The 19,385-nt window shown below is 41.6% G+C and overlaps 1 protein-coding gene and 1 long non-coding RNA gene across 3 annotated transcripts in view; one reads left to right on the top strand and one right to left on the bottom strand.

The window, feature by feature from the left end:
• Window positions 1-3,746: 3,746 nt before the first annotated feature.
• LOC125129367 (uncharacterized) lies at window positions 3,747-9,140 on the bottom strand. Its single transcript, XR_007135465.1, has 2 exons — window positions 8,928-9,140; window positions 3,747-4,177 (listed from the first exon to the last, which is right to left on the bottom strand). It is a non-coding gene; the product is annotated as an uncharacterized LOC125129367 (long non-coding RNA).
• The window catches only part of TIPRL (TOR signaling pathway regulator), a 35,927-nt gene continuing 25,623 nt past the window's right edge, over window positions 9,082-19,385 (top strand). The window contains exons 1-2 of one of the 2 annotated variants that reach the window (XM_047783992.1): window positions 9,082-9,430; window positions 18,618-18,797. In XM_047783992.1, coding sequence (XP_047639948.1) covers window positions 9,327-9,430; window positions 18,618-18,797 — 284 coding nt within the window. In that variant the 5' untranslated portion in view covers window positions 9,082-9,326. The remainder of the gene's footprint in view (window positions 9,431-18,617; window positions 18,798-19,385) is intronic. The other variant, XM_047783993.1, reaches the window with a different exon arrangement.

Raw genomic sequence — 19,385 nt, 5'->3', positions numbered from 1 at the left:
TCTCAGACCCACTGAGTGAGGCCAGGGATCGAACCCACATCCTCCTCAACACCAGTTGGATTTGTTTCCACCACACCACAATGGGAACTCCTTTTTAAAAAAAAAAAAAAAATTCTCACCATCTTTAAAAAAGACCTTGCATTAAAGTTTTTTTAGGGTACCACCATAGAAAACTGTACGGAGGTACCTTTGAATACTAAATATAAAACTACCATATGGGAGTTTGCATCGTGGCACAATGGAAACAAATCTGACTAGGAACCATGAGGTTTTAGGTCCAATCCCTGGCCTCGCTCAGTGGGTTAAGGATCTGGTGTTGCTGTGGCTCTGGTGTAGGCTGACAGCTACAGCTCTGATTAGATCCCTAGCCTGGGAACCTCCATATGCTGCAGGTGCGGCCCTAAAAAAACCAAAACCAAAACCAAAACCAAAAAAACACTACTATCTGATTCAGCAATCCCATTCCTGGGCACATATCCAGACAAAACTTTCATTGGAAAAGATACAGGCACCCCTATGTTCACTGCAGCACTGTTCACAATAGCCATGGAAGACATGGAAACAATCTAAATGTCCATCGACAGATGAATGGATTAAGAAGATGTCATACATATATACAATAGTATACTACTCAGCCTTAAAAAAGAACAAAATAATGCCATTTGCAGCAACATGGATGGAACTAGAAACTCTCATACAAAAAGACAAATACCATATGATATCACTTATATCTGGAATCTAATATAAGGCACAAATGAAAATTTCCACAGAAAAGAAAATCATGGACTTGGAGAATAGACTTGTGGTTGCTAAGGGGGAGGGAGAGGGGTGGTTGGGGAGCTTTGGGTTAATAGATACAAACTATTGCCTTTGGAATGGATTAGCAATGAGATCCTGCTGTGTAGCACTGGGAACTCTATCAAATCACTTGTGATACAACATGATGGAGAATAATGTGAAAAAAAGACTGTATATATATGTATAACTGGGTTACTTTGCCATACAGCAGAAGTTGATAGAACACTGTAAGTCATCTATAACAAGCCTTTTTTAGGAATTCCCATGGTGGCGCAGCAGAAACGAATCCAACTAGGAACCATGAGATTGCGGATTCAATCCCTGGCCTCTCTCAGTGGCTTGAGGATCTGGCATTGCCATGGGCTGTGGTGTAGGTTGCAGATGCAGCTTGGATCTAGTGTTGCCATGGCTGTGGCATAGGCTGGTGGCTACAGCTCCGATGAGACCCCTAGCCTGGGAACCTCCACATGCCACAGGTGCGGCCCTAAAAAGATAAAAAGACAAATAAATAAAGATTTTTTTTCGAAAAGTCTTTTCCAAAAAAGACTTTTAGAAAAGTCTATATTTGCTGCCCCTTTATTTTCTGGAGTCCCCAAATGAATGCCTACTTATACTAAAACAATACCAATCTCTATAAAATGAACACAGTTAGCAGTAATACCTATAACAATGATATTGTGCCACTGTTTCCCTTTATAAATTGTTCCAAAATAGGACGATTTACCTATGTTCCATCAGCTCTTTTGCCACTGTTGTATGCCATCCACTTACATCTATGCTCACAATGTGTACATGATTATATACACACAGAAAATCACTACAATCTTTATGTAATTAAAACTTTAGTGCCCAAAAAATCACACTGAAGACAACAACAACAAAATCAATACGAACATTGCTACTGATTCCCGAGATGATTTCCACCATAAGTTTGTAGAGTGCTTTGGGAGAACAAACTACAGTGGAGCTAGCGACCACTGTTAGGATGGCCATATGGTGACTCCTGTTGCCCGGTGCCCAGCAGCCCTGCATGCAGGTGAAAAGACACATAAATCCTCATAAATTCAAAGAAATGCCTCAGAAGCCTAAGTAGGAGAGTTCATTCTCATGTCGATTTCTCATAATTCAAATGGGTGTACACTGGGTTCAGTTTCTGATATCAAGGACCTCTCTGCTCTCTGTTCTCAGGGCCCCTCCTGCCATCTCACACTTCTGCTGCCCCTACTCACCTTTCCTTTCTTCTCCTTGGCCTCCTTTAGAATGGAACAGTTGGTTCCAACTGCCACCTCTTCTATTTAGTTTTGATATAAACACAGTTCCCTTAGGAAATTTTTCAGAATTTCAGTTTAGACAATTAGTTAAACAGGGAGCCCAAGAGTGGATTTTTTTGACACAGGAAGTGAACAACATATAAAATGAGAAGGGTAGTCAGAGTTAAAGCATTCCAAGGTCCTTATGTTATTTAAGAGGAAGACAGTAATACGGATGAATAGATTTTGTTAACTATGCATGCTAAAAATTTTAGGGGAATGATTAAAGAGGAACAGAATATATAACTTTAATCCTTGGCTTAGTGCACTGTAAGCCAGAAAACTAGGGAGTTTCTAGAGTGGCCTGTTATAAGTATCTCTGGCTTCTTAAAGCTGCTAGGCTGAAACAGCAGAAGATGAGCATCAGTGACAATCCTGCAGGTGGCTAACTTTTAACATAGGTTCAGTTTGCTGGTATACAGGTTGCCTATGAGACTTTAGGACATTTATTAGACCAGGAGTGGGAAATTTTGAGTTGTGGTAGTAAGATTTGGAAAAACACAAACATCCCCATCCTACAATCCCTAGCCCCTCTTCCTCTCTCTGATGACATGGTCCTATTTTGCTTGGAAACTCTAAGATTGCCTCATGTGAGGCAGCTAATTTGCAAAAGGGTTCCAGTTCTTTCTGTGCCCCACACCTACCACTTAGAGCCTTAACTACATATACTCTCGGCACACCCAGAGGACAAGTTGCAAAGTCAAATCCAGAAATCATAAACAGCAAGAAGACTGCAATATTTTGCTAATTTATATTGGCAAAATCCCAGGAACCAAGTGTGGGAATAAAATCTGAGGATGGTGATCCAGTGAGGGAGGAATGTAGTGCTGGCGTGAACAGCTGGAACTTGTGAAACCTGAATTCAACCATGACCGCTGATGACAGAACTAGAGATACAGATTTTTGTTGGTTTAATGTAGAAGTACAGCAAAGATATAGGGTGATAAGAATGTTGGAGTGAATTTCCCACATGTAACCTGCTCATCCACCTTCTAATTATGCCTGCTAGGAGGACAAAAGGACATGTTCTTTATCAAGAAATAACACTGATGAAAAGGAGACCATCATCCTTGCAAAGTGCTTTGATGGCTGACCTCTGTAGTTCAGGGATGGAGGTGGGAGATGTTCCATTGGAACAGACTCCTTGATTTCTATAGGGATGCAGGGATGTCCAAGATGGCAAAAGCCAAAAAAAGGAGCACATAATTGGTCAGAGGCAACGTGAATATGGTAACAACAAGAGGCAGCAAGGACAAAGTACTCATCAGAATGAACCGACCTACACAGATCTTGGGGAGGGGCAATTGATGACGGGTCCCTAGGTCAGAAATAGATGGACAGATCATTTTGGTTCTACTTGATCATTATTACCAACACAACACTGAATATAGCTTTTAAAACAGCTTGGATTGTGTCACCATGGCAGCCATAGCCCTCCCCTAATTTTCAGACTTGAATTGGTTCACAGATCCTGAACCCCCCAGAAGGAATGGAAGCTGGGTATCCTTGTGGATGGGCAATTTGGCCAAATTATTAGCAGGTCAATCTTTCTGCATGCTATTCTACAGTGCAATAAGAAATCGTTCTAAGAAGAGATACTTTAATCAAATTACAATTGATGTGGTATACACACTTGAACACTATTGATTCTCTTTAATAACCATGATTGTTCACTCAGAAGTGCCCCCAAATCAAACAGGTATTAGCATTCCCTGCCAATGTGCATTGTATGAAATTTTACATGTGGGTGAACAAAGGGAGTTCAAACAGACCTGAAACTTCCTTTTCACTGGCTCTTCAGAAAATCTACTTTTCCTCTCTCTTTTCAATATGGCCATGTGTTTTCTCTTGGTGGCTGCTGTACTTTGTCATCACAAAATACACAGATCAGTTGACCAGTATTTCTGATTACGGCTTTGTAATCTCCAGGCCACAGACTGGATACTTCTCCCCTTTCATTCAGTCAGTCACCTGGTCCTCTCCCATATCTGTCCTCTCTCAACTCTTCTGCTACTGCCTTCAATTAAGCCATTGGTCCACAAAGCTTCTGGATCACCTGCCATTAATACCTGTAAAAAAAACAGAGCATGCATCCTAATATATGTTTATAAATAAAATTGATGTGAATAAATGATTTGTTATGTACAGTATGAAACACATACAGAAATAGACCCCCAAATGATGAGATAATTATAAATATTTTCTTCCTCCACTCCAGTGGATCTAGTGTTTGTATCTTTTTTTTTTTTTTTTGGTCTTTTTGCCATTTTTTGGGCTGCTCCCATGGCACATGGAGGTTCCCAAGCTAGGGGTCTAATCGGAGCTGTAGCTGCAGGCCTATGCCAGAGCCATAGCAACGCGGGATCCAAGCCGTGTCTGTGACCTACACCATAGCTCACAGCAACGCCGGATCCTTAACCCACTGAGCAAGGCCAGGGATCGAACCCGCAACCTCATGGTTCCTAGTCAGATTTGTTAACCACTGCACCACGACGGGAACTCTTTTTTTTTGTTTTGGTCTTTTTGCCTGTATCTTTTTTTGCTGTTTTTTTTTGTTTTTGCTTTTTAGGGCCATACTTGCAGCGTATGGAGGTTCCCAGGCTAGGGGTCAAATCGGAGCTGCAGCTGCTGGCCTACCACAGCCGCAGCAACAATGGATCCTTAACCCGCTGAGCAAGGCCAGGGATCAAACCTGCAACCTCATTGTTCCTAGTTGGATTTGTTTCTGCTGTGCCATGATGGGAACTCCTGTCTGTATCTCGTTTTGAAGATACAAGTGTAGGCCACCAAGATGGCTCATCTAGGCAGTGGCCCCTACTTACCCACTGGAAGAAATCCTAAATTCTTTAGTAGAGCACTGAGTTCTTTCACGATTTGGCCCATGCCTACCTCATCTCCTGTACCCTCCCAGTAAAAGTTTACGTTCCAGGTGTCCTGAAATATTTTTTGCTCCTAATACATTCCATGCTGTTCCATGGTCCCATGCCTATGCACCTGCTGTTCCTTGTCCATGAAGTGGACTTGTCCTCTCCTGGTAAAACCATTTATATTCTCTTTAAAATCTTGCTCTGGCATTGGGTCCTTTATAAATCATTTCTGGCCTACACAGAGAGAATTAATTACTCTTTCCTTCTGTACCATGGCCAGTACACACACCATTTTATTGCTCAGATGTCATATGGTATTGTATTTACTTCTTTTCTTATACTCGAGCACAACTAATCTTATACTTGAAACTATAGAGAATGTCCTGTGTATCTATAGATCCTTTCCCAGTGGCACAGATGAACAAAGTTGCTTGAGGCTGAGGAATGTCATAGCTTATTTATATTTTTCATTGTTATTTCTTTCTCCAAGCACTATGTTTCAGACCTAATAAATATAAATATTCATTGAATAAATAAGCAGAAAGATAAATAGATGGATAGGTAGATATGTAATTAAATGGATGAATGAGAAAGACAAAAGGGAAGGCATGAAAGTTGTTTTAAACAACAATGGGAACAGGCGTTCCCACTGTGGCTCAGCGGTAATGAATCCAACTAGTATCCATGAGGATATGGGTTCAATCCCTGGCCTTGCTCAGTGGGTTAAGGATACAGTGTTGCCGTGAGCTGTGGTGTAGGTCATGGATGCGGCTGGGATCCTGTGTTGCTGGGTTGTGGCCGGCAGCTGCAGCTCCAGTTTGACCCCAAGCCTGGGAACTTCCATAGGCTGCAAATGCAGCCCTAACAAGCAAAAAATAAAAAATAAGAAGAACAGTCATGAGGAAGAGGGAGTATGCTTCATGATACTCCAGAGGGCAAAACCAACTTCATATAATATAAATAACAAGGAAATAGGTTTTACCTCAATCTAAGCTCTAATCATTGGAGCTTCATAAATGGCACAGGCTAGAGATAGTAAGCTTCTGCTTAACAAAGACTTTTTTTTTTTAAGAGCTATACATTCATTTGATAAGGTTGCCAAGAAGAGATATGGTAGGTCTCCCTTTTTTTTTTTTTTTTTTTTGGTCTTGTCTTTGCTATTTCTTGGGCTGCTCCTGCGGCATATGGAGGTTCCCAGGCTAGGGGTTGAATCGGAGCTGTAGCCACTGGCCTACACCAGAGCCACAGCAATGCGGGATCCGAGCTGCGTCTGCAACCTACACCACAGCTCACGGCAACTCCGGATTGTTAACCCACTGAGCAAGGACAGGGACCGAACCCGCAACCTCATGGTTCCTAGTCAGATTCGTTAACCACTGCGCCACGACGGGAACTCCTAGGTCTTATATCTATATTGTGGAGCCTCTACCTGCTTTCCTGAACTCTTCCCAGCTGCTTCCATTCCAGCCCCTCTGGCCTTCTTGTTCTTCCTAAAATGTGACAAGCCCACTGCCTCCTTGGGGCCTGAATACCTGATGCCTGGAATGTTCTTCCTCCAGATTTTCTCATGGATCTTTCTCCTCATCAACAGGTCTCTGCTTGAGTGTTACCTTCACAAATCAGGCTCTTCTCGTTACTCCATTTACACAGTCTGCTCCTCACCCCCAAACACACACACAATCTTTACACTTAATTTGCTTAATGTTCTACACAGAATTTATCCATGTCTGAAATTATAAATTTTGTGTTTGCTTATTACCTTCTCTATTATGGTGTAAGCTTCAAGATGAAAAAGATCTTGCCTTTTTTGGTTCAGTGCTGTGTCCTTATACCTAATGGTTTTTGGCACCGTAATAGCTGCCAAAAATTAAAGCACTTGCAGAATGAGTATATTTCTGTAAAAACCAGTTGGTTGTTCTCAGAACTGAATCTTGACAAACTTGTAGATGGTTTGATTTGGTGGCTCTAAAATCCTCTGTCAATTTGATTGAAATGCATATCCCTCTCCCTACAATGAATCTGCTTTATAAAGCAGATATGTTGTTGCATGGTGGTTCTTGACTGGGCATTGGAAATATGCCATTGATGCCTAAATATCTCTCTTCTAATGTGTGAATGCTTGAAATTATACTTTTAAAGATTCATTTTCTTGTATCTTCAAAGAATTTTAGTCTTAAAGTCCTCTAATAAACTGTTGAATGGGAGGCCATAGAAATACTGCTTTAATTGTTAAATTTAAAATTTAAATAAAAATACCGTTCTAATAGGAATTCTTCATCATATCTTGTCTAGAGAAATTTTGGAAGGGGGCAAATGTTTTGGAAGGGTAGGTGGGAAAGCACTGACTCATTCTGAACAGAGTGGCCTAAAACTTCTCTATCAAGCCCAGCTGATAGAAAATGATATAATGAAACCATTTACACTAAGATGTAAATGACCGATTAGCCAAATAAGTAGCCTGTTGCTCTATCTAGAAGCAATTGAAATTTTAGATGAAACTGGGCAGATGGATAACATACATTTTTAAGCACAGGGAGTCCTGCCTTTATCACTGAAATCATGTTTTGGGATTCCATTGTCAATCTCTGTTACAAGAAAGGGTGTGAGTGCTGTTTCGTAATAATAAAACAAATGCCTGGCCAACAGCAGATGCTCAAATTTTGACATTCATTTGGATGAATGAATAAACAGAGGTAACTGGAATGAGTGAAGTTAAATTAAATCAACATGTTGGCTAAGAAGAAGGAGTGATTAAATCCAGCTCCAGAGTTCAGAAAAAGCCTTTTGGAGGAGATGTATCATTCCAAGGCAGATCATCCCAGGCTAGGGAAAGGGATGGGGGCTGGAGAATCTATAGTTTTAAAAGGTGCCAGGTTGACTCTGAAATGGGACAGGTCTGAGTATGACAGTTTCAAGTAGATAGAACAGCAAGAGTAAGGACCCAAAGGTTGGGCTGAGTGCTGGTGAGTAGGGCTGAGAGAGAGTTGTTGAAAATGGGGCCAGAAAGAAAGATTTGGGAGAAGTTCCCATTGTGGCAAAGCGGAAACGAATCCAACTAGTATCCTTGAGGATTCAGGTTTGATCCCTGGCCTTGCTCCAGGGGTTAAGGATCAGGCATTGCTGTGAGCTATGGTGTAGGCAGCAGATGATGCTCAGATCCAGCATTGCTATGGCTGTGGTGCAGGCTGGTAGGTGTAGGTTGGATTTGACCCCTAGCCTGGGAACCTCCACATTCCTTGGGCACAGACCTAAAAAGCCAAAAAAAAAAAAAAAAAGATTTGATAGACACCCTAAGAGCAAGGGATTTTTTTTCTTCTAATTTATTTTGGCCCTGCTGGCATGTGGGAGTTCCCAGGCCAGGAAAGCATACTATTTTAGGCAGCTGAAGCCAAAATCATTAGTTAAGTGGTTTGCCAAGGATGCATAAAACATCATTGCAAAAGATGATTTAGCACGGGTCTAAAGTGCTGTTTCCACTATACCAGATGCTTAGGTGATAGCTAGACCAGGAAAGTCCTGAAATGTCTGAACGATGAATTCTTTTTTTAGGGCCACACCCACGGCATACGGAGAGTCCCAGGGGTCGAATAGGAGCTATAGCTGCCGGCCTATGCCACAGTCACCGCAACGCCAGATCCCTTAACATACTGACTGAGCGAGGCCAGGGATTGAACCCGCAACCTCATGGGTCCTAGTCGGATTAGTTTCCACTGCGCCACGACGGGAACTCCTGAATGAGGAAATTTTTGATAGGAGTCTTAATCGATAGCAGCTAGATGTCCAATTCTGGGTCACGTAGCTCTTGATGTTGACCTAAGCTCCTAGACTCTAAGTGATTTTAAAATTTTGGCCTCAATGGGAAAATGTAGGGCATTTCCTCTCTACCCTAATTCACCAACACGCGAGGTAACTCGCTGCTTTGCAAAGTTGGCTAGGATCACGTTCAACTCACCTTTTCCACCGTGGAGCTTCCATTAAACATGCCCTAGACGACGTCATTGCAGGAGCTCAGGGAGCGGTGCACCCCGACCACACCTCCTGAGTCGAGGCCCCTCCCCTCAGCATTTTCTCACCGCCTTTTTCCCGGTGCGTCTTGACGTAAGACGTAGGTCACGCAACCTTGGCAACTGCTCCCGGAAGCAAAAAGCCGAGGGGCGGAGAAGAAGGTGGAAAGTTGGGCCTGCGTCCGGGTCGGCCGGCAGGGGGCGGGGCCGGGCATGGTAACGGCTGGGAAGCCGAGGGGGCTGGGCCGGAGCGAGGCGGAGGGAGCGGTGTCCGCTACCGCTGTCGCTGCCGCTGCCACCGCTGCTCCAACCTGTTCTGCGTAGCCCACGCGGGCTCCATCGCAGCCATGATGATCCACGGCTTCCAGAGCAGCCACCAGGACTTCTCCTTCGGGCCCTGGAAGCTGACGGCATCCAAGACCCACATCATGAAGTCAGCGGATGTAGAGAAGTGAGGCTCCAGGGCTGAGATCCGGGCGCGGGCTGGGGAGCTGGGCCTGCGCGGGAGGCAAGGGCGAGCTCCCCGCAGCCCCAGCCCTCCTCTGGGGCGGAGGCTTGGACGGGACCTTTGAATGGCAACACCAGGAAATATTGCTATCACTGCCTTCTGTCCTTCGATTCAGGTTTCAGGCGCTGCCTTCGTGAAACTGTCATTCCGCTTGGGTTTGAGCAGAGCATGACTGTTCCAGTGGACTTTCCCCTCCCATGGTTCTCTACCTGCCCCAGCCTGCGCCACCTTTAGACTATTTCTGGGTGGCTGTGACCTCTTTTCTTGGGGTTTAATAACGGAGATGATATATATGCTTGATTTTTAGCTTGTCAGGTGCTGTGCCAGGCACTTAAGATACAGAAGACAATCCCGACCTCGAGGAACTCAGTCTTGTGAGAATGACAGTTATAATACAGTGTGAATTGATAGAAGTGTATATACAGGGTTATTCGAGATTATTTAGGGAAACAAGGCATGCGGGAAATTGGGATGCCTGCACTGAATCTTGATAAAGTCGGTGGGATTGGGTGAGGGTGGGAGGCATGTGTAAAGGTGGAGGGCCAGGGAAAGTGACAGCTGTGCCGCGTTTGTGATGCCTGAGCTCGACAGAATTTGGGGGTGACAGGAGACACGTGTAAAGCTGGGAGGTCAGAGAGAGTGGGAGCCTTAAAGCACTGTTTCTGTGTGATTGCAGCATGAGGGATTGGAGGGGGACTGCTGTTGTGAGAAGCCAGAGGCAAGCAGGTCCTTGGGCGGTAAAGATCACTGAGAGAACTTTTATGCCGGGCTAAGGAGTTTTGATTTGGGGGCGGGGGCCTATGCTCGGGACATGTGGAAGTTCCCTGGCCAGGGATGGAATCCACACCACAGCAGCAACCCAATCCCCTGTAGTGACAGCAGCTGGATCCTTAACCTGCTGCACCACAAGAGAATTTAAGTAGTTTTGAGTTTTATCTGACTACCACTGGGGGTCTTTTTTTTTTTTTAAGTGTTTGGTCTCACCTGTGGCACATGGAAGTTCCATGGCCAGGGATTGCACCAGAGCTGTTGTATAGGTAGGCCACAGGGAAAGTCCATGGGTGTCATTTTATAGAAAGGAGCGACATTATCAGATGTACACCCTGAAAGAATTCTCTGGAGCTGATGCAGAGGATGGATTGGAAGGATGCAGGCCTGGGTAAGGAGACAGTTGGAAGGGGAGAGAAGAGAGATTTTAGAAGATTAAGTCCCTGAATTTGATGGCTGCTTGATAGGAGGAGGAAGGAAAAAGGAAGAATCTGTACGTTGGCAAGATTTCTGGCTTGCTGTTGCAGGGAAAGCATTGCTAATGGACAAGGTGAGAAACACAGGAGGAGGAGCAGAATGGAGGCATGTTTTGGATAGAAGGTGATATTAGTTTGTTGAAATGAGTGTCTTAGGCATTTATCTTGGAGCTTAAAAAAAGATGACTTGTCCATGATTTAGCTTTGGGAATCATCAGCTTATAGTTGATATACCTGAATACCTGGGAGTGAATTAAAATCATTTGGAAGTCATCCAGAAGAAAAGGAAAAGGTTATGAGATGGAACCCTAGGGAGCACAGGCATTTTAAGATTTAGGTAGAAGAAAGTGACCAGGGAAGAGAGGAGAGTCATGAAAGGATATTTAACTTCCTAATTAAAAAAAAAAAGGAAACATTCTTGCAGAGTCACTAAGAAAAATTAAGAAAATACAGAAAAGAAAGGAAAAAGAAATCCCTTCATCCCACCACAGTTACTCTGAGTTTTTCGCTCCATGTAACTTTCTCTATTACATATTGTACCACATATTTGTAATTGTGCTATGTATGAACTAGTCAGCTTCAAATTGTGGTTACCCATGTAATTTTCAGACTATTTAAGAGGTACTAGATGGATGGAGAATTTTGTTTTGTTTTGTTTGTTTTTAGGGCTGTACCCTAGGCATGTGGAAGTTTCCAGGCTAGGGGTCCAATTGGAACTGCAGCTGCTGGCCTATAGCAACGCCAGATCCAAGCTCCATCTGTCACTTTCACCGCAGCTCTCTGAAACATCGGATCCTTAACCCACTGAGCGAGGCCAGGGATTGAACCCACATCCTCATGGATACTAGTTGGATTCTTTGTTTTGCAGGGCTGCACCAGCGGCATATGAAAGTTCCCAGGTTAGGGTTCAAACTGGAGCTGTAGCTGCTGGCCTATGCCACAACCACAGCAATGCCAGTTCCAAGCCTCATCCACAACCTACACCACCGCCCCACAGCAACGCTGTATCCTTAACCCACTAAGTTAGGCCAGGGATAGAACCCTCATCCTTACGGATATTAGTCGATTCTTTTTTTTTTTTTTTTTTAATTTTCCCACTGTACAGCAAGGGGGTCAGGTTATCCTTACATGTATACATTACAATTACATTTTTCCCCCAGCCTTTCTTCTGTTGCAATATTAGTCGATTCTTAACCTGGTGAGCCACAATGGGAACTCCATGGAGAGTTTTAAGAGAATCAAATTCCAGATCTTGGGAATTCCATCATGGTGCAGTGGGAATGAGTCCTACTAGGAACCATGAGGTTGTGGGTTCAATCCCTGCCTCGCTCAGTGGGTTAAGGATCCAGCATTGCCTTGAGCTGTGGTGTAGGTCACAGACTTGGCTTGGATTCCGCATTGCTGTGGCTGTGGTATAGGCTGGCAGCTGTAGCTCCGATTGGACTCCTAGCCTGGGAACCTCCCTTTGCTGCAGGTGTGGCCCTAAAAAGCCAAAAAAAAAAAAAAAAAAGAAAGAAAGAAAGAAATTCCAGATCTTTAACCTCTTTGTTTATTTCTAAAACCAATCTGCTTGAATATGTTGAGTATACTTAGTAGTTCTTCCTTGTGACAAAACAAAGGCTTTTCTGCTCCCATCTTACATTTTTCTGTGATGCCTGCCCTAGGGCAAAACCTCTTGGGTGCTAAACAAATGAATTGGGGGATTTTTTTTTTTTTTTGCAAGCAAGCAAAATCTTTATTACAGGAAAGCAAATAGCTCCCAGGGCTGCTGGGAGGGGGGAGAAAAGCCCCACCCCCATTGTCCTATGGGGTATTTTATCCTTTAAAGATGTGGGGGGTCCAAAAAGATGTGGTTTTCTCCTATTGGCCTTGCTCGATTACATTTATCAGTCCTTGTCCAACAGAGGTGTTAGGGGTAGAAATGTCCCATTAATTTTATTTATTTTATTTTTTTGTCTTTTTGCCATTTCTTGGGCTGCTCCCTCGGCATATGGAGGTTCCCAGGCTAGGGGTCTAATCGGAGCTGTTGACACCAGCCTATGCCAGAGCCACAGCAACGTGGGATCCTAGCTGCGTCTTCGACCTACACCACAGCTCACGGCAACGCCGGATCTTTAACCCACTGAGCAAGGGCAGGGATTGAACCCGCAACCTCATGGTTCCTAGTCGGATTCGTTAACCACTGCGCCACCACTGGAACTCCAGAAATGTCCCATTTAATTTTTTATGGTTTCTTTGCCCTTTTCTTCTACTGAGTCACAGAGGATTAGGGATTAATGACCATCTGGGCATAGGTACACTCCCTATAGAAAACAAGGCCTGTGGGGATGTTACTCCCTGGAGCCCTTAAGCCACAAATGTTAATCAATAGCCATATCAAAGCCCCTGCTCCTACACTGACTGCCTGAGTTAGTGTTCTGCCTCAATTTCCCCTTCTAGAGTTGGAGACTAACTGGGGGTAGGGATGGGGTGGGGAAAGAAGGAGCAATGACCGCTCTGACTGCTTCCTGCTGAACGGGGGTGTCATTAGGGGAAAGCAGTTAGCTCTCCCCTCGTGGGACGGTCGAGTGGGCTTTTACGCATTACATTGGGTACCCCTTCTATCACCATTTGAAGGTTGATAGCTTCTAATCAGGATGTAATGAAGTGAGAAATATAATTAATTATGATTGAGGAAACTTTATTGACCTAAGGCATCTTAATCCTATAGTGGCTTCTTGTCTTCCTTGCCTTGTAAATGGTCCCACCTATTTGTTAAGAGTGAAGCTTGACCTTAGAAATAGGGTTAAGACATTCTATGTTTGACTTGTGTTTAAGATACTCTGAATCTAGGACATTTGCAGAAGTCCAGGTTAGTGGCAGTGATTAGTAACTGGAATGTTTTGTAGGACTACCAGATTTTTACAGATTTGTTGGGGAAAATCTGCAGAATCACATCTTATATTAGTTCATATTTGGTATGCATTATCTAGTAAAGTAGTTAAAAACTTATTTCATCTGATCTTTTTAAGGAATATTTATTCTATTAAGAATACTTAGTCTTGGAGTTCCTATCATGGCTCAGTGGTTAAGGAATCTGACTAGGAACCATGAGGTTGCAGGTTCGATTCCTGGCCTTGCTTAGTGGGTTAAGGATCTGGCGTTGCCGTGAGCTGTGGTGTAGGTCACAGACGCTGCTCAGATCCCACATTGCTGTGGCTCTGGTGTAGGCCAGTGGCTACAACTCCGATTAAACCCCTAGCCTGGGAACCTCCATATGCCTTGGGTGTGGCCCTAGAAAAGACAAAAAAAAAAAAAAGAATACTTAATCTTTTAAGTATTTAATTATCTTTTTAAAAAATTTTGTTTTATTGTGGTAAGAACACTTAATTCAAAATCTACCCTCCTAAGAAATGTGTAAGTGTACAGCACATTGTTATTGGCTGTAGTTGTGCAGCAGATCTCTAGAGGTTGACTGAAACTTTATGCCTGTTGATTAGTAACTCATTTCCCTCTTCCCTCTTAGCAGCCTCCATTAAGCTTCGATTCTATAAACTTGACATTTTAGATACCTCATATAAGTGGAATTGTATTATCTGTCTTTCTGTGACAGGTTTATTTTACTTAACATAATGTCCTCAAGGTTCATCCGTGTTGTCACATATTGCAGAATTTTCTTCTTTTTAAAAGCTGCATAGTATTTCATTGTATGTATAAACAACTTTTTGTTGTTGTTGTTTCGCCTATGGCATGTGGAAGTTCCTGGGCCAGGGGTTGAATCCATGCCACAGGAGTGACCCAAGCCAATGCAGTGACAACCCCAAATCCTTAATCCACTGTACCACAGAAGATCTCCAAAACCATGCTTTCTTTATCCATTCGTCTATGGACATTTGCATGGGAATGTTGATCTCTCTAGTACTTAATATTTTCTATTTTCTAATAACAAAATAATAAATTTTTCTTAAATTTGTTATTAAATATCATCTTAAAGATGTGCAACGTAAAATGTTAGTTAGATCACTGATATGTGCACACGGAGTTCCCATCGTGGCACAGTGGTTAACGAATCTGACTAAGAGCCATGAGGTTTCGGGTTCAGTCCCTGGCCTCGCTCAGTGGGTTAAGGATCTGGCTTTGCTGTGAGTTCTGGTGTAGGTCGCAGATGCGGCTTGGATCTCTGATTTGACCCCTAGCCTGGGAATCTCCATATGCCATGGGTGAAGCCCTAAAAAGCAAAAAAAAAAAAAAAAAACCTCAAAAAACTGATATGCACATACAGTGTCTGATTTTTTTCCTTACTATTGTATCATAAGCATTTTCCTACATTATTCTCCCTTTAAATAGTTTTAATGATTCCATATATTTCATCATATGGCTATACTATAGTTTATATAACCATTTATTTCCTTATAACTAGAATATTTCTTTTTCACTATTAAAAATAAGATGATTGTATTAATGTGTATAGTTGTTTTTTTCTGTATTAAGGATCGTTTCTTTCCTTTTTTTTTTTTCTTCCCCTTTTTCATACTCACTGCACAGGGAAGTTCCCAGGCTAGGGGTTGAATCAGAGCTATAACTGCTGGCCTCAGGGCTGCCAGATCAGAGCCTCGTCTGTGACCTACACCACAGCTCATGGCAACGCCCAATCCTTTAACCCAGTGAGTGAGGCCAGAGATGGAACCTGCATCCTCATGGATACTAGTTGGTTTCATTACTGCTGAGCCACAATGGAAACTCCTGAGGATTGTTTCTTTATTACAGATTTCCCAAAACTGGTGTTTTGAGTCAAAGAATTTAAATTTGATTAAAGTCTTGGTACTTTTTGTCTTAATTTTTGCCCCTGGGTAGAATGTAGATTGATAAAATCCTTCTGAAAATCCATGTAAGTGAGAAGTTTACTGGCAAAGGTGGTTTTGTCTTTGGTCTTTTGTCTTTTTAGGGCCTCACCTGCCATATATGGAGGTTCCCAGGCTAGGGGTCAAATTGGAGCTATAGCTGCCAGCTCATGCCACAGCCATAGCAACACCAGATCTGAGCCATGTCTGTGACCTACACCACAGCTTATGGCAAAACTGGATCCTTAACCCACTGAGCAAGGCCAGGGATCAAACCCACATCCTCATGAATATTAGTCGGATTCCTTAATAACCACTGAGCCACAACAGGAACTCCAAAAACGTGTTTTCCTACAGGAAACAGGATCTTTAATTGCTGTCTTTTCTTCATAGCTATCTATAATTAGTGTAATTGTTGTGTAAGAACAAAAAGTTCACTACAGATAGGAAGCTTATAGAAACATGGGACTAAGTCATTTCCTGGGCAGTCATAATGGAATTAGAACCATCTTTATTTTTGAAAGTGGTGGGGCTTTGATGATTCAGGAATGAAATAGATGTTTCTAATAAGAATCAATTTTTTTCCCATTTATAGCTTAAGTATTTAAATTTGTTTATGTGGGACTTTTTATTTTTTGTTTTTAATATATATACAAGACTTGATTGGTATGTCTGGTTGGAAATAGATTTAAAGCAACTGGAAACAGTAATTATAGTCTTGGGAAATGCATAGATCCTTTGTTAGCTTTATGTAAGAATATTTTCTTTAATATAGTATTATTTTACCTTACCCAGCAAGTATAGCTATGTTGCTCTTCAGAAGCCCAGAAGTCTTAAAAAGAAAAAAGAAAAGAAAGCTTTCTTACCTGCTAAAGTAGCTAACACAGAACACTTTTATTAAAATACTGTGCTTTCTTCAGGGTCCCTTAGAACTTCACTCAAAGTGTATTTAAACTTTTGACTTTTTCTAATTATAACCATATTGGAAATGTAAGGAAGGAAAAAGTTCTCTAGTCTCTTCCCCCTAATAAGTGAATTGCTGTTATTTTTCAGGTTCTCTTTTTATTTATTATACAGTTTTAAGAAGTGTGATTGTTTGCTTTTCTAGCCTATTATAAGTTAGAAACCAAATAAAAGGGGATGAGGGTTCTTTGGGGGTAGATACCTATATTTTAGAGCAGCTAGAGGTATATACACTCAAATGAACTTGAGGACATTGTCTTATAAGATTGTTAAATACAGAAATCTCTGATCATTAAGAAAAGGTAAAATAACATTATATATTTTCTGTTTAAGAACATAGAGAAGTCTTTAATACCTTTTGAAAAATTTCCAAAATCAATAAAGTAAAAAAAAAAATTGGTACATAACTGGAAAAATCACTTCCATGGAATTTCTGTGTTAGTTTTGCTTTCAGGTTTATAAGGAACAGACCCTCTCCCAACCCCCAGTTGCCTCAGGTGATAAAAATCTAATAGGACATGAGAAAATAATTAAATACAGGAATTAGCTCAGAAAATGAACAGCAATTCTTGTGGCCTGAACAACTATAAAAGTCTCTTCTCTTCTTGTTACCCTTATTTCTCAGTCTCTGCTTTGCTCTGTCTGCTTCTCTTGCTGTTACTTAAAAACTTTTCACCCTCCCTTTCTCTCTGCCTCATGGCTCTGTGTCATGCCCCATCTCTTGGTCTGCGCTGTGTTTAACTGTCATTCGGACTTATGAAAAGATCAGAGTACATTTAATTGGTCATTATTCAATTCAGCATGAATGTATTGGGCAGCGTTCTCAGGCTAAAATTCAGGGATTCCTGCCAGCCCATAGATACTTGCCTTTGGTTGAAAAGCTGAACTTTCATTCCTAAATTGAAAGTCCTGGTTGTGACTGAGGTGATAGAGTTATATGGCATGGTAACATATACATCGAACTACTTTAATCAGTAGCCACTTGAAAATCTCTATAACAGGGGTTACAAATTCACCATTCTAAAGAGCCAGTGTAGCTGGTGAACCAGAGATCCCATGCCCCACTTAAAGGAGGGCAGCCTCTACTCTGCTCCAGTCAGTTGGTGGCATGTGGCAGGCAATACAGGTTCTGTGTTGCCGGGTCTTTTTTTTTTTCTTTAAAGAGAAACCAGAAATCCAGATTTCTCAAAAATCTCTCAATTTTTATTAGCAGCTTAATGATTTTGGTAATTATTTCAAATGTTAGAAAAATAAGTTGTGTAGGCTGATTAAAGCACATCTAAGGGTTAATAATTTGTGATCCTGGCTTTATGTCTAATATAACTTTCTTCTGTAATGAGGCTAGTTAGATGAGGTCCAAGTATTTATTTATTTAGTCTTTTTGTCTTTTCTAGGGCCACACCCATGGCATATGGAGGTTCCCAGGCTAGGGGTCTAATTGGAGCTGTAGCCACCGGCCTACACCAGAGCCACAGCAACGTGGGATCCGAGCTGCGTCTGTGACCTACACCACAGCTCATGGCAACGCCGGATCCTTAACCCACTGAGAGGGGCCAGGGATCGAACCCACAGCCTCGTGGTTCTTCATGGTCAGATTCATTAACCACTGCCCCACAACGGGAACTCTAGTCCAAGTATTTATAAAACCATGTGGATAATAGAAAGACACCTGGTGTTACCACCTCTGTGATTTGAGCTAGCTGCCTAAACTCTCTGAACGTTTCTTAACTCCAGGGTAGTTTTGAGGCTCAAATTCAACTCTCAGATATGATCTCTGATCATCCTACCTAAAAGAGTGCCCCCCTATTACCTTGATTTAATTTTTGTTTATCACTTATTACTAGCTGATATTATATTATGTATTTATTTGGATATTTGTTTATTATCTATCTTATTTAGCCCACTACGTAGTACAGTGCTAAAAAGATATACATAGAGAGAATGGGTGATGAAAGCATTTATAGACTTTACAAATATATCATTTTATTAAATCATATATTATTTAACTCATTTAGAAATAGGAGGTATTCTGTGGGGAATCAAAAAGAAACAAAAGTGACAAGAGTGATATAAATAATCTTGCTGACTTATGGTTTTGCATAGGTTAGCTGATGAATTGCATATGCCATCTCTCCCTGAAATGATGTTTGGAGACAATGTTTTAAGAATCCAGCATGGCTCTGGCTTTGGGATTGAATTCAATGCTACAGATGCATTAAGATGTGTGAACAACTACCAAGGAATGCTTAAAGTAGCCTGTGCTGAAGAGTGGCAGGAAAGCAGGTGAGAATCTGGGCAGTTATGGGTTAAACAAAAGCAAAAAGTGTTGAAAAAATATTCAGTTGTGACGTGTGTTTTATTAGAATGAAGGGCTAGTATTACTATTAAACTTGATAGTTGAATCATTCTAGTGTTCATTTTTCTCATCCATAAAATGGAGGTTAATTGCCCCATTCTTGAATACTTCTTGAGTTAAATTGAATTACAGTTGAGCTGAGCTATGTAGGGTTTACTTTTTTGAGCTTTCAGTATTCTTTAGAGGCATTACACTGCACTTTAAGTTCCTGTTTTTGAAGAAAAATGTTTACGTATGATTTGTGCTGAAAATTTGAGGAGCACTGAAATTGAGAAAAATGTATTTTCTTTTATAATCAAATTATAAAAATTTTCTTTTATAATCAAATTATAAAATATTTTATTTTCTTTTATAATCAAATTATGAAAGATTCAGGCAATGTACGGGCTAATCTGAGAGACTGCATTAGTACATGACAAATAACAGTAAATGTTAAGAAAAACTAAGAAAGATCTTACGTTGGTAAATTATGTCTGTGAAGTAAGTATATATATGTATTTAGTAGGATATTTTAT

Source organism: Phacochoerus africanus, chromosome 6, assembly GCF_016906955.1.
Source record: "Phacochoerus africanus isolate WHEZ1 chromosome 6, ROS_Pafr_v1, whole genome shotgun sequence".
Taxonomy (NCBI): Eukaryota; Metazoa; Chordata; class Mammalia; order Artiodactyla; family Suidae; genus Phacochoerus; species Phacochoerus africanus.
Note: the sequence above shows the minus strand (reverse complement) of the source record. Positions and strands in the feature narration are given on the sequence as shown.